Raw genomic sequence first — 22,720 nt, 5'->3', positions numbered from 1 at the left:
GTGACTCGTGACCCCACCCCCAGTGTCCAAAGACCCCTCCACTGTCTCCGGGTGGAACTTCTGCCCTGAGTGTAGCCTGGGCTTGGCATGACTGCCTCCTGCATGATTGGGGAAAGCGCCAGTCTGCCACAGCTCAGCTGTTTGGCAGGCTCAGGGCAGCAGCAGCGGGGCTTCGCCCAGGCCAGCTGCTTCTCCAGCCTCTTCCCTTGCCTTTCCCCTTCCTTCCTCTCTCCATCCCTTTATCTTTTCTTCTCTCCTTGCTTCCTTCTTCCTTTCCCTGCCTCCCTCTTTCCATGTCTCTTTCCTTCCTTCCTTCCTTTCTTGCTCCCCCCTCCCCGCTGCTGCCTCTCAGCTGTTTGGCGGGCTCAGCTCTGCAGCCGCTGCTGCTGCAGGGTTACTCTGGGCACCTGCTTCTCCAGCCTCTTCCCCTGCCTTTCCCTCCCTCCCTATCTTTTTTTCTCTCCTTGCTTCCTTCTTTGTTCCCCTGCCTCCCTCTTTCCATGTCTCCCTCCTTCATTCCTTTCTTTCTTTCTTGCTCCCCCCCCCCCCCGCTGCCACCTCTCAGCTGTTTGGCGGGCTCAGCTCTGCAGCCGCTGCTGCTGCAGGGTTACTCCGGGTGCCTGCTTCTCCAGCCTCTTCCCCTGCCTTTCCCTCCCTCCCTCTCTATCTTTTCTTCTCTAGTTTCCTTCTTTCTTTCCCAGCCTCCCTCTTTCCACATCTGTTCTTCCTTCGTTCCTTTCTTTTTCTTTCTTGCTGCCCTGTTGAGCTGCCTCTCAGCTGTTTAGCGGGCTCCACGGTGGGCTGCTCCGCTTCTCTCCCAGGCCAAAGGATATGCAGAAAGGCAGCAGCAGAGCTCTGGAGCTGATCTCCCCCACTCCCTGAAGGGTGCGTTGCTCGATTTTGCACACCGTCATATTTTGTTTGCTTGCAGGGATGGGGCAGGAGGGAATTGGAAGCAGAGGAGCGGATGGGAAACTACCCCCCCAACACACACACTTTTGCAAAGTTGCTTCTGTTAGCATTTGCGGCGCCGCTGCAAGCATGGGAAGCCCAGGAATCCCCCTTGCTTCGCTTCCCAGTGGGGGCAAGGCTTTTTGTTTGCATGGGTTTGGGCAAGTTGCAAAACTTGCGCCGCCATGCAAAGAAACGAAGCTCACCTTCATCCCTCCCCTTTGTTTGTTTCACTCTAGTCCTAAATGTGGTTACTGTACCTACTTGATTCCTTTGCACCTATTGTGATTTTATTTATCGACTCTGAGACTGGGCAGCCCATCTGGTTCTGTATTTGTGTATACCGCTTTGCAAAACTACTTTGTAAATCACAAGGAGCACATTTATTATCTATGTATTAAATGCCTTTATATTTCTCTTCATTATCTTGCTTTTGGCCTCCAATTACGGTGCCCCGCTCTCTTTTTTCCCCTATGTTCTTTTTGGGAGGAGCCTCTCTGTTTTGGTTGATTTTCTTCCTCGGGCTCGGCACATGTGCTCCTGCAAACAGTCGAGCTGGTGCTTCAAAATGCAAGGTCCAGACCCCGGGCTCTGCCACTGGCGGTGTTTGTGTGTGTCCCCCCAATGAAAGCCTTTTTTATGGGGAGGGGGAGATTGGATTTTTCAGCTGCAGTTTGGCAAGCCCCAAGCAGCAAGCACTGGGTGTGGGGAGGGGACGAATTGTATGTATGCAATAGAGGCACGAAATGCATTTCTGTAATGCAAAGAGAAAGGGTGGTGGTGGTGGAAGAAATTCCCTCTCTAGTTATTGTTTGCAATCCTGCAGCGTCCTGGGGAGTGAGTGGGGGCTGGGGGGGGCTATCGATGGCTTGCACCTCAGGAGGTTGAAGAAGGCATTGAGGAGTTTCCTTGGGGGGGGGGGCTATGGAGGCGACTGCAGCTCCTGAAGGGGAATATGAGAAATTTCACTCACCAGAGATTTCCCACAGGGATCGCTGAAGGGGGTGGCGGGGGGGGGGGAATTGCTTTGCAGGGACATTGAGCAGAAACTGCATTTGGTCATCCCCCTCCTCCCACACACACTATTGATTACTGTGGATTAGTGCGGAATGGGTTGGGGGAGGCAACCCTGCCCGGCAGGACCTACTATCTTTTCGCAGGGCCCGCAAGACAGAATTGTTCTGCCAGGCATATGGCTGAGGCTGGGCCTCCACTGGCCTGGAAAAAGGGGGTGTATAAAACCCTCCCTGTGAAGGCTGTCCACCATTCTGTTTTAAATGTGTTGTTTTTAATGAACATGAATTTTTAATTGTATTTTAATTGTATTTTTAATATGTTATCTGCTCTGAGCCCGCTCGCGGGGAGGGCGGAATACAAATTTGAAATAATTAAATTAAATAAATCTGTATTCTAAATCCTGCAGCATTGCAAGAATAGTCGAGAATGCCCGTGAGCGTATGCAGAGTGCATTTCCTTGGCAAAACAGAGTCCCTGCTGATGCCTGTATGTTTGTTTTCCTCAAGCTGTCTTTCTGTATGGGGGAGGGGGAGTTGAGTGATGCATCTTGGATGACAGTCCTGTGAATAAAGCAGTGGAATTCCCTCCCCAACCACACCATGCAATCCTAAATATAGTTGGCTCCAGCTAGGATTGCTAACTCTGGCTTGAGAAATTCCTGGAGATTTGGAGGCGATGCCTGGGGAGAGTAGAGTTTGGGGAGGGGAGAACTCAGTGGAATGTAAATTATAGCACTTAGTCACTTTATCAGATTTACTAGTCCATAAAGATGACTTCAGAGAGATCGATTTAAGAGAGTGTAATTTTTTCCTCCTGGTTGTGGCTTGACCAATCAGTTTTTTGTTTCCTGTTCTAATTTACCAGGGGAGCCTATTTTGTGTTCAGTGGAAAAAATGTTGGCAGGCACTGTTTGTCAGGGCATAGCTGTCCCCTTGCTTTTGTGAGTCCCACAGCAGGAAGCTACCTTCCTCCAGAGAGTCATCCTTCTCATTCCCTCCTTGGATTTTACAAGTTCTTAAAGGCTTTTTTGTTCTCCAAGTTCATTTAAGAATCCATTGTCGCTTCCCATGAGCATACCTTTTCTAACTTCCTTTCTTCCTTTTTTATAGTTTTCTGTTATTTTTTGTATGTCCTAGGAATGCTAAGGTATTGTTATATCTTTTAACCCCCTCTCTTGGCAGGAGCTACATAATGCCTATTTCTTTCCACCATAGCTGCCTGAACTGCCTGATAATCTAAGGGCTCCTGTGATAATATTCCATGCTGTCTGAACTACACAGCGCCATTTTCTTCTTTCCCTGGAGGTCGCAATGTGCCTCTCCTCCTTCGGTTTATTTTCATCCCCAAAGCAGGGTTGCCAAATCGAATTTGGGAAATTCCTGTAGATTTGGGGGTGAAGTCTGGGGAAGGCAGGGTTTGGGGAGAGGAGGGGCCTTAGCAGTCCACCCTTCAAAGCAGCCATTTTCTCCAGGGGAACTGATCTCCATAACCTAGAGATCAGTTGTAATTCTGGGACATCTCCAGTCCCCATCTGGAGGTTGGCAAGCCTAGCCAAAGCCACCCAGTGAGTTTAATTACAGAGCAAAGATTTAAAGACAGGCTTTCCTGTTCAAAGTCCCACATGCTATGTTGGATGAACTCTTTGCCACTGGAAAGCTTAGTATGAAAACAGGCTAATGTCACACTTAGAAATAGTGGTAAATTAAAAGCAAAATACCCATTTCTATGCTTGTTTACTCAAGCTATTCAGTGGCACTTCACAACTAAGTAATGTTTGAGATTACATCCTGAGGAAGCAAGCCTTAGCAGCTCTACTCAGAAGTACGTCCCATTTTATTCAGTGAGGCTTATTCCCATGAAAGCATTTTTTGGATTGCAGCCTAAGAGTGCTGACAAATTAGATTTCTGGCTCACAACACTGCATTGCTTAGAGGGGACATTGCTGCTAGGTAAGGGGCAGGGAGGCAAGCAGGCCCGAATCGCAGCAGCACTCCTGGGGGTGGCTGCGCCCTCTGCAATGACGTCACTTCCAGGAGTGGTGGTACTTCCAGGAGTGGCATCACTTCCTGGAAGTGATGTCACTTCCCGGAAGTGATGGCATCACACATTCCCGGAAGCGTGCACGTGCGCGCAGAGCACATGCACACAGATGGTGACACTGAGTTCCACCACCTCTTTTCCCAGAAAAAACCCTGCTTTTAACAGTTCTAATATGGGCAAATTTAAATACATTTGTGTACATATTCAATGTGTTAAAAACTGGAGCAACATGTTCATTTTATCACATTTTAAGGAACAGGGTTTCATACTTCCACAATAAAGTTAGTTTCAGCAAACAAGCTTTGCTGGTATTACAATTCAGATTTCTTAAAAGAGAAAGGTGTCTACCTTTAGCAAAGCAAGTTTCAACATGTCAGTTTATAAACAGCTAGCCAATGACAGAAACAGATCTGTCCATAACATCTGTATTTTTAAAGAAAATCTATACAGTCTTTCCTGCCCTCCAAGAATGTTTTCCAGACTGCTCCAACATCTATTTTGCAGGGCAAAGGAACAGTATAGAAAAGACTTTGTGTGAGCTGAACTGAAATCTTAGCATTATACATCACAAAGGATAAAATATTTAACCATTTCAGATGTCATCAAACTCTTTTTAAAACCATTCTTTTATTTAAAAAAAACCAAATACCTACTTAGAACAGCGTTCTAATTACCCATATAATCAGTATTTTTAAAAGCTCTGTTAGTGCTAACCTTTTTTTTTTTTTTTTGAGTTTCTCAAGATCACCTTTATTTTGGTCACTGTAACTTTCCTTTTGAATAAATAATAGCTATACAAAAAAGTAAGGTTGCACGCACTAATTTTTGCCATATGAAAAAAGTTCAATTTAAAAAAAAAAAAAAGCATGGTGGGAAAAGTCTAGTTTCATATGGAGAAAGCAATCTTGGCAATTTGTTTGAACCACTGATTTTAGGCAGGGAGAGAAGAAAACCATGACTCTTGGTGAGGTAGGTTTTGGATTCTCAAGCTTTTTTTTTTTAGCACCACAATTCCGGCAAAGGTCAATTCCAAAGACTACAAAACTGTTAGTGCTAACCTGATGCACACAGATGTTGCATTTGTCACAAAACACCATGTCATTTCCATCTTCACTGTCAGGAGATCGGCAAACATCACAGATTACATCTTCATCATATTCTATACCCAGCCCTTCTTCTGTCTCAATAGCATGGTTCATGTTCTCATGGCAATGACGTTCTAGGACTTCCACCATCTTCTCCATCGTGTTCTCATCAAGCTGTCCACATCCTGCAAGAAAATTAAAGTAATATTTTACTTAATACATTCAAGGAAATCATGGAAGTATGTTAGTTTTTCATGGAAACCGAGCTCAAACTGTTACCCCAAATGCTAATTTCAAAGAGAAAATATTGTGCTTTGTTTTCCTGCCCTGCCTCAATTCACTTGTATTAGGCTTAATGAAATTTCACTCTCCATTTCAAGGATTTCGTATTTTTAATGCTATTTTGAATTCTGCATCACTTTCTACAGTTTCACATCTCTCACTCACAATATGGGATGCTGCACAAAAAGCAGAATTTCAGCATTTCATATCTAATTTACATATCATTAGACCAAATTTCTGAGAACTAGGTTCTAGTTAACTGCAATATTAATCAATTACAGTATTTGGAATAATAATTACAAGTATGTAAGCGCCTAACTACGCAAGACATTACAATTCTGAGATGAACCAAAATGCATTTTTGTCCCTAAACATTTCCTTCTGAATGTGAATCAAGATCATCACACTGGGGTATGCAAGTTTGAACTCATCTTCCTCTCATTACTTCTCTGATCAAAAGTGCTATACATTTATAGGCTGCTTTTAGGCTTTGTAGGGGAAAAATGATAGGCATAACAGGTGTACTTGTCTTTTATACTAATAACATTCGATTTATGTACTAGCCTTCAGGACAACACCCACTCAGAGCGGTTTACAAATTATGTTGTTATTATCCACACAACAATCATCCTATAAGGTGAGTGAGGCTGAGAACTCTGGAGAGCTGTGACTGACTCAAGGTCACCCAGCTGACTACAAGTGGAGGAGTGGGAAATCAAACCCGGTTCTCCAGATTAGAGTCTTGTCGCTCTTAACCACTACACCAAACTGGCCTTTACTATGGATTAAAGCAGTAGGAGGAAGGGGCAGTTCCTTTTGAAGAAAGGTGCAGGGAAAAGGGTTAAACACACCTTTTCCAGCTCCAAGCCAATATCCTATCAGCATGTCTGTTTTTCAGAGGGCATGCACCAGTACAGAGTACCAGCATGTCTTTACAGAGTACTGTACCTCTTGGGCATTTGGGACTTGGGCGGAGAGGGGAGATCATCATGCGTATTGGCACCTTTTAAAAAAAAGAAGAAGAAAGAAAAAAGTACTGCTTATCAGGGAGGGGATCCCATGGATTTTACATTCATCCCTCCCATAATATTTTACTTCATGTAGATTGTAAAAACATTTATTCAAAGAATTTGACAGTATCTTACATACTAATAGTGAAGTGGACCTGACCTGAGGATACTTAAATCTTCCTACACACCTGAAAAATACCCCAAGTTTGCAGAAAAATCTGAAATCTTTAAAAAAAAAAACATTGGGGGTTTAAAAAATTCAGTATGAATGAAGGCGCTCCTGTAGCTTTATAACCAGTTGCTCTCAGTGGCTGTTGCTAGGCAACCAAGTAACAGGTCAGTATTCCAGGTTTGCTTTCCAGTACTCCAGGAAAAGGCAGGGGAAGCGGCAGGGTCCTTTCTGGGGCTCTTTTGCCCTTTGAGGGAAGACGAATTGGGACCAGGCTCAGAAACAACTGCCACATGACTTGCATGACTCACCCAGGCCAGGCTGCTTGCTACTTACTGTTCAACAGCAGCCACCCCCCTCCCCAAACCACTGTAATGTAGTGGTTAGATTTTTTTTTTAGTAGGATCTGGGAGACCTGGGTTCAAGTCCCCACTCTGTGGTGGAAGCTCACTGGGTGACTTTGATTCCATCACATACTCTCAGCCTAATCTACCCCTCAGGGTTGTTATAAGGATAATATGGAGGCAAGGAAAATGGTATAAGCTGCTTTGGGTCCTTGTTGTGGAGAAAGGCAGTATATATATGAAGTAAATTAGTAAATATAGATGAAAATGAGTGACAAATAAAAGGCAAGTTGTTCAGTGAGTATGAAGGAGAAAAGGACCTAGGGAAAGGTGTGCGTATGGAGGCTGCCAGGATGGAAAAAGGAAATAGCGTGGGGAATGGGATTCAAGGCAAAGTGAAGTCCTCCTCCAGAAGTCCTTGCAGGTTTCTCTCCATGTAATTGGGCCCCGTTCAGCTGGCATCATGCAACTGGGCCATGGGGGGGTGGCTGTCTGGGGAAGGGGGAAAGAAGACAAGGGGGCTGACAAAGGTGGGTGGGAAGAAGGAAGCAGGAAACGGGAGAGGTGATGGGGGCCAGGTTAGAGAAAGAGGACATGGCTGGGGGGAGGAAAATGAGATGCCCTCCATAAGTTCTTGTGGGTCCCCTACTTGTATCAATTTGATTCTAGTCTAGCAGTTTGTTTTAAGGAGACTGCCTCTTAACATAATGGCCACACTACCTTCAATCAAAATCTCAGAGAACACCACAAGCAATCCTGTCCCCGTTCAAATTAGCAACTTAAGTCTATAAATATACAATTGAAAAGGACATGCCACATCAAGACAATAATCTCTTGTCTAATTTTTGAACCTCAATTGGTTAGGCTTTTGGGGATCAAGATTGTCTTCATAGGCATTTGTAAAATCATAATAAAGTTGTGTCATAATTAAAGAACGCTCCCTTCTGTATTACCTCTCTTCTGAACCAGCAAAGTGCAATCCTGCTAAATGCCCATATGGCCAGGCCATTAAGAATATTAGCAGATTCAATTGTGCAAGTAGAAGCACATACCAACTCCTAAGTGACTGATGTTTCTCTGTATGTACTGCTGTTCTTATTCCCAAAGTCCCAGTATAAAATGAAGCAAAATGCATTTGCAAATAATTAAGCTGCAAGTCTGTATCAACATACACTCCTGTCTTAAAGACTTGAACCTTTATTTTAAAAATGTATATCCCATCATTTGATAAATGTGAAAAATGTATCATTAGAAGAATATATAAAAATACAGTCTCAGAAATAGAGCAACAACTAAAAATGTCAAAAATCCAGAATTCAAAATGTCAGTACCGGCTTCAAGGACAGTTAGCTGCCGTCAAATGTGCGCAGCTAACTACTGTATAAGACGTGATGAACACCATCTACATTCAGCTAAGACTCCTTTTTCCACTATCCGTCAAGTGAAGAGTCAACTTAAACACTGAATCATTTTTACTGCAATTCTCAATATTCTCACCCATTTCAGCAAGTTCTTCATTTACTTCCTGAAGCCAGAAAATATCCATGTCATCCAAGTCGTAACGACACATTGATTCTGCCAGTTCCAGAATATTGATGTAACCAGGCTCGGAAGGCTCTTGACTTGAACAACGGATGTACTTCCTGGGCCGTGTGTACAGTACTTCCTTCACCTTTTCTGCTACCACTCTAAATGAGATTAATAGTAAAGTCAGCAGCCAGCCCTTTGGTCAAGGAATACTTCTATAAATTGGAAAACTGGATATTCTATGGCTCTAATTTATACCAATCATTTGGATAACAGTACAATGCAAGCTCAAGCAAAATTGACAAGATGGGCCTTGCTTGTATCTGTAAGGCAAGAAATAAAGCACATAAAGCGCCTGCATGATGCAGAAGTTAAAGTCTTAGATTAGGATTTGAGGAGTTCCAGGTGTGAATCCTCACTTAACTGTTGTAAGCCTTTTTTGGTCCCCATAGGTTATGAAAGCCTGGGTAGAAAGGTAGGCTAAAATCCCTTAAACAAGTTTTATGTACAATCTAACAAATTATGTGATTATACAGAAAATTAGGTTTCTACTGTACTTTATCATCTAGAAGTTTGCTTCCTTGCAAGAATATCATTAATCACAACAGTTATACAACATTAAATCAAATCAACATGCATATACAACAACTCTGAATGTACTTTCATTTTGCCACCAAGTCTAAATCTATGTCTCCTGAATACAATACATTAGTTACAAATATATCAGTTACTAAAAATATGAATACTAAAACAGACTTTAAAACTTGGCTGTAGCCATAAAAGACCATCATGACATTTTGGATGGCTGTAATCTGCACATTTTGTGTTATACAATAGGAATGGTAGCACTGCAATAAGCATTTCTACCACTGGCAAATTTAGCGCTCTGCTGAGATGACAGAACTGCATTTGCCATTAAAACAGCCCTATAAGGTAGGCCAATGTTATTACTACCAATGAGGGGGGAGCAATGAGTGGCTTGCCCAAAGACACCTAGTGAGTATTGTATTATTTGAACCAGGAACATTCTAAATCACAGCTCATTCTTTTACCTGCAGTATTATTCTGACTCAAATAATTATGCCATTATGCCCTTGACTAATGTCAACCACTACAAACTGAACAAGGAAAAGCAAGATTATAAACTGTAATGGAGGCCACAACTGACTCTGCCCAGCATATCCTATGTTTCACATCTTATTTCTGGCATCCCACATTTTCTCACCAATAACTGAAGCAGTATATGAGGCCATCAGAGGGGAAAGAGGCAACAGTATGGCATTCCCCATTTATTTGGGTTCAGCTCACCTCCGTCCAAATTACCAACTACCACTGTCATGGTCAGAGGGAGAGGAGGCAACAGCAAGGCAGCCTTTAACTGTGCCTGGACCCAGACTATGCTCAGCATTTTTGCACTGCATTTTAATTGATATTTGTATTCGATTTTGTGCCTCTAACTGCTTTAGAATCCCATTTAGGGCTGGAAAGCAGGATAATGTACTATTATTCAATAAGTCAGAGGCTTATGAAAGCCCGCAATTAATATGAACAAAAACCGTATCTAAATTGTGATGTTAGATTGGGATGGAAACATGTAAATTAAGTTTCTGCATAATCCAATTCATATATCTGTTCAATACAAATTACCTAAGAGAAGGTTGTGGAATGGTATCTGGACTGGCTGGGACCTGCACACCCTTTTCCCATTCTTGTTTCCACGTGTCAGCAAAGAGGTAATATTCATCTGGATTAATATGATGAGAATCTGGAAGTTTCATGGCACTAATGAGGTCTTTTCTAAACACCTGTGAAAGGAGAGGGAAAGATAGCCATGTTACTCAGGTATACTTAAATAAAACAAACAAAAAAATTAAACCATAATTATTTTTCTTCTTTAATAATAAAATTCCAAGGATGCACTTCAGACTGTTGTTTATTCATTTAGTCTTTGCTAAACTACAAGGCTAAAAGTGTGGGAACACACCATTCTTGTTTAGTACATGGCTTTTTCATAAAAACTCTGAAGGAATGTGTTCCAGACATTCAGGTTAAAGAACTGCTAATGCTCTATCATACAAGTAGGCTAACATGTTTGCTCTTCTCACTATGCCTGGAAAGAAAAGGCATGAACTACTAGTCTCAAAATTATCTGAACACAGGATCTCTTCTAACTTAGGAATAACGAAATATGAGAGAAGATTGTCTGAGTTTCTAGGGTTTGAGTGTTTCAGAGTTCAAATAACTGCTATTCAGCCATTTCTTCTATGCATGCCACTAGGGAAGGTACAAGAAGAAAGCACACAAACGAAAGACCTATTCCCAATCTCACTGCAATCTCAGGGGAGAGGAGCAATGCTCAAGGAGGAAATCTATTTTTCTTTATTTCAGACGTAGCTAGTCAATGAATGAACATTCATTTTCTAGACTTCCCAGGTTTTTTAAAAGCTGCCTTTCCTTCAAGGAGCTCAGGTGGCAATATTTCACAATGGTTAACGTGTCAAACTAGAATCTGGGCTCAGATCCCTACTCTGCCATGGAAGCTTGCTGGGTGACCTTGGCCAGCCACACACACACACAGCCTAAATTACCCTACAGGGTTGTTATGAGGACAGAATGATGTGGGGGAGAATGTTGTAATCTACTCTGGGTCCCACGGGGGAGAAAAATGGGGGATAAGTGAATAAATATGCAGTCTTCCCTCATTTTACCATCAGTGAATTTCAAAACAGAGTAAGGATGTGAACCCAAGTCACTCAGTCCTAGGTCAATACTAACTGCTACAGCACATTAGCTGAAATTAAAGAGGGCTACACAAATATGTTTTTGATATTTGTCCAAAGAACCTTAAAATTAACAGTGTGTTTTGTTTGCAGTCTCAACAATGAAAACTAATGACCCAGAACCTTAAATCCACTTAAGAAGATTTTCTTGGCATAGTTCAACAAAACCAGGGGAAACTATTCTACTTGATGAGGTTTTCTCGTAATCAAGTATTTCAGTTCTAGTACCTGTTGCTATTGGAACATAAAATTAACATGAGGTAGATTTAAAAATTTGTTCACTAATTACAAGTCCAAATAAACACACTAAAGCAGATTATTGGATAATTTTCCAGAAAATTTTACAATTCTGGTTTTTCTGGAAAACTCACATTGTTGGGCAAATGCACAACATTACTTACCTCAGCAGGTTTCTTTTGCTCATTTGCTGGAGTTTTTGATTTGCTCCTGTACTTGGAACAAGAAGAAAAAGAAGTGGAGGGACCTATACATACAGCAACAGAAAAAGAGAGAATCAAAAGCCTGCTGCAACATACTGCAATCCTAAACTTCCTAAAATTATAGGAAGCCAAGTACTAGATTGCTCCCTTTCATTTATTCTCAGTGCAACCTAAAGATATGGCCTGTAGGTTAGCTACAATTTGGTAGGCATAAGAAAATTCAATTATGGGTTGCACTGGAATGACAACTAAGTCAGCCTCCAATTTGTTTATACACATTTAAGGTTTAAACAGCTTCAGAGAAGCAAGAGGCAACCACCTCTTGCAAATTAAATGGGTCTTGCTCCTTTTTTTATATCAGGAAAAGTTGACTACACAAACAAAAGCAAGGTTACTCGTTGTTTCTGAAAGGTCCAAGTTTTGGCTTCCTGAACGCCTGTGACTAACATGTGAGAGTCCAGGAGAAGGCATGGCTTATCTACCATACAAATACTTCTAGAATACCTAACGGCATAGCGCACAGATTCAAAGAAAAACTTCTATTCTGACACTTCATGCACCTGATGAAGAGAACTGTGTATCATGCATCTGACGAAGAGAACTGTGGTTCTCGAAAGCTTATGCTACAGTAAAGTTGGTTAGTAGAGATGGGAATGAACCGGGGGGGAAAAGAACCATGCAGTTCGTCGCGTCTCATGAACCAAACAAACCATGAACTTTCACAAACCGGCCCTGGTTTGTGAGCCGGTTCATTCAGTTCGTGAAAATGTCACTTCCAAGTCAGCAAAATGGCACTTCCAGGTCAGCAGAAGGTCTGCAGAAAGCCCATCCCCATTGCCTAGGAAACTGATCGATTGGTGCCAGGCTGTCTGCAGTGACGAACTGAAAAATGAACCAAACAAACCGGTCTAAAGTTTGTGACGGTTCGTTAGAAATGGGAAACGAACCAAATGAGCCATGAGCTTTCACGAGCCTGCCCTGGTTCATGAAAATGGCACTTCTGGGTCAGCAGAAGGTCTGCAGAAAGCCCATCCCCCGTAGCCTAGGAAACTGATTGGTACTTTTTTAAAGTAATATTTTTGCAATACAATCTTCATCAACTCAAGCACTACAAATTAAGGCCTAAGTCACACACTATCATATAAACACAGCACAATGCATTCCGGAATGTCTGTGTGCCTTTTATAGGTCTCTATTTATTCATGACTGCTTTCAGTAGCTGTTGAGAAACTCTTCAGAACAATCTCCAAATTTTTAGCAACCATAAAAATACAACTGTCTTGCCCTCCAAATAGCACCTTGCATACAAGTTAGCAATTTAACTTTTACTCTGGCTACCAGAGAGAAAGAAAAAAAATGTATTCTACCAAGTTGTTTTGATTAGTTTGTTTTTCCTCTCTTTGTTGCTTTCCCCTGGTCTCAACTGGCTGTCTAGCTATGGAAGTGAGATGCTACTAGGAGAGCAACGGAGCAGCAGCAGTTCTCTCATTGCCAGGAATGTGGGGGAAAGACACTGAATGAGAGCTCTTCTGCTGTAGGTACCTATAGTGACAGAACTGATGCCTTCTATAGACATCCAGAGGCTTTAAAACACATTGGTACCTAATTCATATGATTTCCTATTCACAGAAGCAACTTAAACAGTCATGAAAATGTCAGTCACAGTGCAAATGGGTGCCATTCTTCTGTACTGCATACCTATCTTTAATTGACATAGTATTTTATTTAGTATTCATGCTATGTAACCATCCTGCAAAAGCTGCAAACCACAATGATAAAAGTACAGTGGATCCTTGCCATTTGCAGGAGATCCATTCCTTGTAAATGGTGATCTGCAAACACAAAACCACCACACTTTCTGCAAAATGAAATGATGTAACTATTATAACATGATGAGAGAAAACAGACTGGAAGATAGTACAGCAATACCAATAAAGTCCTAACTAGTGTTTTATTCCTGCTCATCTCTTCCCCTTCTGTTTCGCTTGTTTTTCTTTTCACCACCACAACTGGGGGAGGAGAGATGGAAGCATCATGTTATATCACATAGTCAGGCCACAGACTGTAATCAGTGAAATCACAAGTCATAAAAGCACAAATGGTGAGGGTCTACTGCAAACATAGCCAGCATCAGCTTGTAAACAAAGACCACACAAATATTTGTTTGAACTTCTCTCATATGAGTTCTACCAACAGTTTTTTGTAGCTTTAAATTCAAAGAACAGCCACATTTTTCTTTCTTACATTAGGTCATTTTACTTTGGGGGGGGGGGTTTGCAAGAGGGAGGGGACGGTTTCTGATAATACTAAACACCACAATGTGAAAGAAGAAAGGAAAGCAAAGTGTTTTTGCAAAACCATAAAAAGAGGTAAAACGGTTTGCCCTCAGACCAGAGGAGGAAGCCACAAGAGGCGGTGACAGATCAAAGGAAGACAAGATCATACCACTTACTTTCATTGTCTGAACTGTCACTGCTGCTTAGATGCCTGTGGCGTTTCATCCTGACGCATCCTAGAAAGGAGGAAAGGAAAAAGAAATGGTTGGTGAAACCCATCCTTTGAGGCAAACAAACATACACAGTGAATGTTGCTTCCCAGTAGCAGAATATTCTCTCGCGCACACAGGGGTGCTTTTTTTGAGGACGGTTTTGAAGCATATATTGGCAGATCACAAATTAAACAAATTGTAGCAAGCAATCAACCAAAGAGAACTGCAATGCTATAATTCAGTGCCTTCATATTAATCTCCTTTATTTCAGTATAAACTCACTTTAAAATTTAAAAGCACAGTCAACCTGCCATTACATTAGCAAGGAGAAGGCTTCATAATATTAAGAAGAGGGAGGGGGTGGCAGAACATTCCATCTGCAACAGGAGAGTTGCTATGGTAGCGACTGCTAAATGAAAAAAGTTTCTCATTTCTCCAGCACTTTTACATGTACAAAGTATTTCACACATTCTCCAACCATTTGTTCTCACAACTACTCTGACAACCTTTTGATGTTTTTACTTATAGGTATAGTCCATCTCTGCCACTGAGACTCAAGGCTGATAATGCAGTGTAAATTGATACAATCACTATGACAAAATGACTAATAACCAATGTACTAGGAATGGGATTACAGAAATCTGAAACAAGCACAGAATGTTAGACATGATAAAGAATGCAGATACAATGAAAAAAATGCAACTATATCTGTAGAAAATAATGCAGGAAATAATGCAGTGACAGAAGGATAAGATAAACTCATCCTATACAGCCCCCTTCCTGAACTATTCTGTTATAGTATAGCCCTATTATTTTTATACAAAATTTTCTCCTGAACAATTCTGTTCTATATAATTTGTAAAATGACAGAAGCATGGGAGCCTTCAGGCAGGCCATTCCACAAGCTGGGGGCCACAACAGAGAAAGCACACGTACAGGCAGTTGTTGATCTTGTAGCACCAGCAGAAGGCTATGAACAGATAAACAGAGCTTTCATGTAGAGATGTGCAATTTGGGTTCGGTATTCAGTAAAAATTATCGAATTTTGTGGGGGGCATAAAGTGGCCATTCTCCCTGAAACGTGGGGAGTAGTTAGAGGACAGTTAGGAGTACATCCCCTCCTAATTCAATGGATTTGAATTGCAAAATGCCACTCCCAGCCTCCTGGATAGGGCCCATAGTTTTCGGTGGCCGGAGGCACCTTCTTTGGTGAACCATAAAATGCCCCCCCCCGGTCCAATCTTCATGAAACTTGGGGAGTCATTAGAGGAGAGGTAGGAGTAGATCCCCTGCAAATTTGGTGAAATTCAGTCCAAAAATGCTCCCCTTGGAAATTGAGTTTCCCATAGGAAACAATGGTCAAATTTCACCAAACTTGCTTTGCATTACCAAACTGAACTGGAGAATGAATTTGGTATTCTGGGAGCACAGAATTTTTCTCCAGTTCAGTATCACCAAAGTGAATCAACTGAATTTTTTCCAGCGCATACCCCTATTTTCATGGTGGAGGGAAGACAGTCCTTCAGATATGAGGGTCGAGGCAAAGTATGGTTTTTTATGTGACAGCGACGACCTCAAACTAAGCCCAGAAACTGATGAGCAGCCAATGAAGTAACTGCAGAACGGGTGTAATATAAGTGCTCCACCTCACTACTGATAATAACTGAGCTGCAGCAGTCTGTACTAACTGAAGTCTCTGAGCCCACTGCAAGGGCAGAGCCACGTAGAGAGCATTACAATAGTCCAGACTTGATGCTACCATGATATGGATCCAGGTGGCCAAACCAGCTGATTCTAGCCATCTTCTGGAGTAGATGAGGTTGGAAGAAAGCATTTCTTTTGGCAGCTGCATTAAACTTGCTTCTCCAGCAGAAATGTCAGGTTTAGAATAACCCCAAGGCTCTTAACTGAGGCAGCTGAACCCTATCAGCTGAACATGCACTCACTCATATTGAAATGCATTTAATGCACTAACCCATTGTGTGTAATGATTGGTGCACACTACCATTAAATGTGAATGGGACCAGTGCACATGATAAATGCACGCTTATTTGTTGTCCACCTTTCTTATTGAGACTCAGGGTTTAGAGGACTAACAGCTGATATTGTGTATATAACTGGTCTTGTTCACTGTAGTTTGAATGAACAGAGGAACTGAGAAATATAAACAAGCATCTAAAAATAAACCTATAATGTACAAATACAATGTAATGGAACTTGTCATTACAACATATATCTAATTCCAAACTGGGTCATAAAATGAGGATCAACAAATTTGTAAAATGAACTAAGTACAGATTTCTCTGCAATTCGAAAGGAAAAAGTTTGCAAAAAAATCTGAAATCTAAACAAAAACACATGGGTGGAATTAAAACTCCCCAAAATAATATAAAAATGCCTGTAAACTTTAAGGAAAGAATGCCGACTGACCTCTCAGTGCCCATTTTGGAGGCTGCTAGGCAATCACAACAATTTTGTGGTGCCTTCCAAGCTTTGTTTTTTGTAAAACAAAGCTATTGGGGGGGGGAAATGGGTGGACTTGGAGACCAAAACAGCCTTGAAGAAGGCCTTGTCCCCTTCCCCCTGAAGGAGGACTCACCAAGGAGAGGCCCAACAACCACTTTGCAGCTCAGCCACACTTTTTCTGGGGAGAGGCTGCTAAGAGAAGGAAAGGAGGGAAAGCTGAAGAGAGGGGGAGATCAAGGTAGATTGGTGGGTGAGAAATAGAGAAGGAAGCAGGAAAAGAAATACTGGGGGAGGTGATACAGGGGGAAATGAGATGCAAGTCATAGCAGGTCCCCTGCTTGTTTACATTTAAAATGAGTAGATCCTGTAAACCAAGGCCTAAAATTCTTATTGTCAAGGTTCACGTTTAAGTGTTTTGTAAATGTTGGATGCTTCCACATGGTGAGGGTTCATCATTTCGCAAGTGCACGGGCGTTGGCGATGGAACTTGCACATGTGGAAGTTTTTTTTACACATTTCCCTGTCTTTCCCCTCCACATATCCCTTCCACTTATGCTCTGCAGTGACTCTACATGATGGTTTTCATGGCTTCTGTGATGATGTACCATCTGTTTCTTTGTCTTTTTCTTCACATATGCACTATAGCACTAACTAGAATTAATTATAAATAATGATAAGTAATTAAAGTGCTGTAATAATATATTGCCATTCATCCCAAATTTTTAGTAAGGCCATAACAGCAACAGTTGCCTATAGTGTTATAATGATCTATTACAACAGCTTTGAGCGGTTATAGCATTATTTTATTTTATTTAAAACGTTTAATATGCCACCTTTCCATACAAATAGGGTCCCTGATTGGTGAACAACAGATATTAAAACATTTAAAACATTAACATAACATTAAAATGTATATATAAATACAATAAAATCATAGGCATATAAACATATACACAATCAGGGAGGAGGGCCAATAAGGGTTTACTGGGGGTATGTAAACAAAACAAAAGTCTTCACCCACTAGCAGAGGACAACAGACAGTGACAGACAAATCTCCTTAGAGAATTCCAAAATTTCAGCACTCTTTCTTGGACAGCCACCCATCTAGGCCTCCAAATATGATCTGAGTCGACAAGTAGGTTCATGTGAGAGAAGGCAGTCCTTAAGATATGCTGGTCCCAAGTCATATAGGTCTTTAAAGATCAATACCAGAACCCTGAACTGGGCCCAGAAGCAATTTGGGAGCCATTAGAGCAAAGACTGTGGTACAGCAATAATCAATTTAAAAAACCCTCAAAACACCCTCGATTGGCATAGTAGGAAACCTGATAAGAAAATCATACCAGTCAAGAAGAAAATAGAACTATTTTGTACTGGGCCTCTACAGTGTAGGAAAATGTGCTCCATTCCTTCCAGATGGCAGGCTGACATGCTTGAACTGTATCCTTTTTAAAGCGACTGGAGTAAAGCAGGTACAGGAAAGAATATATTGAGCATGCAGAAAATCTGCAGAGGATGATTACAGCATGACAATGTGGTATGGAAGCTCCCCCCAACTACAAAAGCACTTTAGTGTGGAAGTCAAGATTGAGAAAAACTTCCATGTGGAAGCAGCCCTTCACTGTTGGTGAGGATTTCAAAAGAATCCACAGCTCACTCACCCATAAAGGACTGCTGTGCCATTTCATGCTCAAAGGGAATTCTTCCCTTGCCAAGAGAGCAGTCCAACTTGACCAAGGGTGAAGCTGTCATTGTTCATGAAATGCGTGACAGATACTTTTATGCCATGGCGACAGTTTCGGCCAAATGAAGCACAACAGCCTTTTGCTCTCCAAGAATGACATAGGTAACTATGATTTTTGTAACCTTGAAGAAAATCCAGTTTCCCATCAACATTCTGGAAGAACCAGCGGTCTAGTTAAGTAATATTGCTGCTTTCTTGCAATATACTTGAAATTATATGTTGTTCTCCTAATAAGACTTCTTGCTTTCACTTCATAATTTTCTCTTTGCTTTCTTCATACACTGGCTAAGTCACAGAACTTTAATAATATTATTATAATAACATTTGACTTATATACTGCTCTTCAGGACAACTTAACACCCACTCAGAGCAGTTTACAAAGTATGTTATTATTATCCCCACTACAAACACCCTGTTAGGTTGGTGGGGCTGAGAGAGCTCCTACAAGCTGTGACTGATCCAAGGTCACCCAGCTGGCTTCAAGTGGAGGAGTGGGGAATCAAACCCAGTTCTCCAGATTAGAGTCCCACGCTCCTAACCACTACACTAAACTTATTTAGCTGCTCAAAACACACTGTATTTAATCAAAAAGAGTCCAGTAGCACCTTTAAGATTAACCAATTTTATTGTAGCATAAGCTTTCGAGAATCAAGTTCTCTTCGTCAGATGCATGATCCCTAACACGGCTAACTCAACTGTATTTAATATAATAGAAAATACCAGTTTCAATAAGAAAAGTGTGCATAGGTTCATGTTAGCTAACTCCTGCCTTTGAATTTACAGGTGCCTCAGTCCATCTGGGTGCAAAGAGGGCTGTTTAATGTAGTCTTGTGGAAATAGTCACTGCTGAGCAGCTGTGAGAACGTAAGGGTGGAGTGCCACCTAGAACAGCATTTGAATGCTGTTAGGTTTCTAAGAAGAAACCTAAAAAATACTTTCTAACAATAGAAATCAAGCAAGATGGAGATAGCAAATAGGTTAGCCACCTGCTTTGTGCTGTATTTTGCTATGACTTACAGCTATACCAAATAAATGAATAAAACACAGCACTTACAGACACAAGGGACTATGGTGTAAAGTTACTAAAGAGGAAAAAATGCTGTGTATACGGGCTCACGTTCCAATCAGTTATTTTTAAGCACTCAAACTAATAAAGTGTGTTATCAAACACTACATCTTATTTTACTTTGAACTCATATATTAATTATTCCACATGAAACAAGTAATTGGAATGGTACAATCTCTTCTTTACAGGTATATATATCAATTAATACTTCCTAGTACTTTCAAAGTTATTCACAACGAAATGTGTCTCAATCTATCAAACCATAAGGCACTGAAGAGTTGTAAAGCAATTCATTCACAAATTATGTCTCAAATCATAGAACCACACTTAAAGAATGCTTAACAATTCATAGTGCATTTCAAATACATTAACATCAATAGTCCATAGGACTACAAAGCACTGAAAGCTTGCAATTTACTTAACAATTCATTGTGTATTTTACAAATCATTAACAGTAACAGTCTCAGTCCATAGAACCAAAGAGCACTGAAAAGCCTGAGCCTCCAAGGTAGCCTTTTTCTGATCTAGTTTGTTTCTCGCAATCTTCTTCAAGCATCAGAGCAATATTAATATTTCATATGGAACCGTTTCATTATTCTAAAACACTCCAAAACTTGCCTATGGTGGCAAAGCCCTTTGCAACTCACCATGGTTGAATAAGGTTCAAACATAGCACTGTCATCTTAAATCACCTCAGAACAAGATCATTCACACATGCCGTAATCTCAGGTCTTCTAGCTATATCCTTTTGCTATCTCTAGCCAGGTGTTGACTGGAATTGCTCCTCCTCCACCATAACACTTTGTGTAACTTGACATTAGCAAAAAAGAAATCAGAAACCCAAGAGGCCTTTAATCTGCCAACTGTGGAGTTTATTTATCTTGAATTCTGAAGTAGTTCAGTTTCCAGTACATATTAAAAGATTTAATGCATGATCTAATGCTGAAAGATTATTCCACTGAGAGAAGAAATACGTTGCCTTCAAACAAACACGTTATATATTGCAATAAAGGTAAAAGAGTGATCATTAGAGGTGGGCACGAATTGAATTATGGAACAAAAAATGCACAGAACTGGCCGATTCGTGGTTCGTTAGCACGTGTTCCGTGGGACTGCCTGTTAACGAACACCCACGACTTTTTAGGCCAGTTTCGTGCGTTCTGTGAGCGGTTCGTGAGCCCTGGTGCCTCTCAATTGATTTCCTAGGCAACGGAGTCCTGGAATGTCTGCAGGCCTTTAGTTGCCATGGAAACCCCAATCTTAGCCCATCTTACCTTGATAGGCAGGTCTCCCTTCCAGCCATGGAGTTCCCAGTCTGTTACATGGGAGCCAAGAACCGGGGGGGGGGGAGAGCTTTGTAGCCACCGGAACTCCAATCTCATCCCTCCAAAGCCTGTTGGACAGCTCTGACTGTCAACCAGAGAGCTCCTGTTCTGCTCTATCACAGCATTTGTTATATAAGGCACTGCTCTCTGCCTTCTGCTTTGGGAGAATTGGAGGACTGTTGCTGCTGGCATTGGAGGGAGAAAGAGGAAGAGTGGAAGCTTGGCTGCTGCTGGCCTGTTTGTGGAGAAGAGAGACTGAAAAGCCTCTCCAGTTCCACTCTTGGCATTTCTGGGAAGGGTGCCCCTTTTCTTCCACCCTACCCAGTCCCTCAGCCAGAGCCTGGGCCCCTTGCCTCTGCCTGGGGCCTAGCCTGACTGAGGTCTACCCTTTTTTTCTGGGAGATCAGGTCAGGTGGTGTCTGTGTGGGGTGGTAGGGCTCTACCCCCCTGGTCTCAGGGCCACTGCCAAGGCTCTGGGGCCAAGCTCAGTGGGCACCTTGGCTGAGGGCTCACCTTGTTTTTTTATTTGATTACTATCTTAATTTATATATTTGTGTGTGTGTGTGTACCTGCCCTGCCCGCAAAAGTCAGGTCAGGTCTCTCTCTGTGGGGTGGTAGGGCTCTAACCCCCTAGTCTCTGGGTCACTGCCAGGCTCTGGGGCCAAGCTCAGTGGTCATCTCAGCTGAGGGGGTCACCTTATTCTTTCCTTTTTAAGTCTATTATTCAGCTCTTTTTGACTTTGTACACCTGTTCTGGTTGATCAGGTCAGGTCTCTCTGCGTGTGGTCTGGTGGCGCTCTAGGAATCTTAGGAGGAATTACATGGGTTTGGTGCAACCTGCCCCCCCCCAACATCTCCTCCTCCTGTGCCTAACCCTGCCTGTAGTCAAGTACTCTCTCCATCTTCCAGCCCCAATTTCACAGCACGGCCAGTAATCCTCAGATCTCCCTATAGCTACTGTTCCCCTTTTCCAGTCTCCCACTCTGGCAGTACTTCCAGAGCTTTCCAAACGACATCTGTGTGACACGGTGCCGTTCCAGCGGTGGCCTGATGCGTAGAAGCTACTGTCCCTTATTTTGTCCAACTCCCCTGTCAGCTCAGGTTAGGTGTGTGTGGCAGGATAGGGCTTCTATGCAACAGGGATTTCTGTCTCCGTCCCTTCGGGGAGCAACTTACCCCTATCCCTGGGACTTTGTCTCTCACCCTCAACAGGGGGAAGGGGTTCTGTCCTCACTGCCACAGCCGTCAGGTGGGTCACGTCACTGATGCTTGGTCTGCGGCACATGCTGTTCTGCAGGACGGTGGAAAGGTCCCCTCTCATGGCACCTGGTGTATTCCTCTCCCCACCTAGGTGGGAAGGCGTTCTGTCCTTTCCACCATGGCCGGCAGGTGGGTGATGTAGTTGATGCTTGGTACAAGGGACACTGTTGAACATGTAATTGTGCAGGATGGTGGAAGGGACCCCTCTCGTGTCGTGGTACCTGGTGTAACCCTCCCCCATACCTAGGGGAGAAGGCATTCGTTGCTGCCATGGCTGGCAGGTGGGTGATGTCCATTGCTGCCACTCCTCCTCAACAAGAGGGACAGCCCTGCAAAAGAAATTGTAGAATATGGTGGGAGGGACACTGATCCATGGGACCTGCGGTCTCCTCTGTGTCAGGGGGGAAACAGTTCAGTCCTTGCTGCCATGGCCAGCAGGTGGGTCATGGGGTAGGCATCAGTATATCTGTCCATCTGTCCCTCCCGTCGATGGATGACAGGTTTTGGCTGTCGAACAAGCCTCTCCCCCGTCGGTCTCATTTGTGGGGGGGAGGGGCTTGTTCGGCTGTGTTGCTCCTTGCTCTCCCTGCGGTGGCCTTTTTGGGTTGATCTGCCTGCCACTTCCGGAAGTTGGATTCTGTAGGATCCTGTTGGTCTCAGTGCAGAGGCCTTATTTTGTCAGCCTGTGCCTTGTCTGCAGTTTGTCGGACCCTCTCCCCGCTGGGC

General features: G+C 42.5%; 1 protein-coding gene across 2 annotated transcripts in view; it reads right to left on the bottom strand.

Moving 5' to 3' along the window:
- Nucleotides 1-22,720, bottom strand: part of JADE3 (jade family PHD finger 3) — a 77,666-nt gene that overhangs the window by 9,767 nt on the left and 45,179 nt on the right. For both annotated transcript variants that reach the window (XM_054974135.1, XM_054974134.1), the window contains exons 2-6: nt 14,098-14,157; nt 11,607-11,689; nt 10,073-10,230; nt 8,396-8,586; nt 5,067-5,278 (exon numbers count right to left, since the gene is read on the bottom strand). In XM_054974135.1, coding sequence (XP_054830110.1) covers nt 5,067-5,278; nt 8,396-8,586; nt 10,073-10,230; nt 11,607-11,689; nt 14,098-14,146 — 693 coding nt within the window. In that variant the 5' untranslated portion in view covers nt 14,147-14,157. The remainder of the gene's footprint in view (nt 1-5,066; nt 5,279-8,395; nt 8,587-10,072; nt 10,231-11,606; nt 11,690-14,097; nt 14,158-22,720) is intronic.

Source organism: Eublepharis macularius, chromosome 3 (genome assembly GCF_028583425.1).
Source record: "Eublepharis macularius isolate TG4126 chromosome 3, MPM_Emac_v1.0, whole genome shotgun sequence".
NCBI lineage: Eukaryota > Metazoa > Chordata > Lepidosauria > Squamata > Eublepharidae > Eublepharis > Eublepharis macularius.
This window is presented reverse-complemented; position numbering and strand designations above follow the sequence as displayed.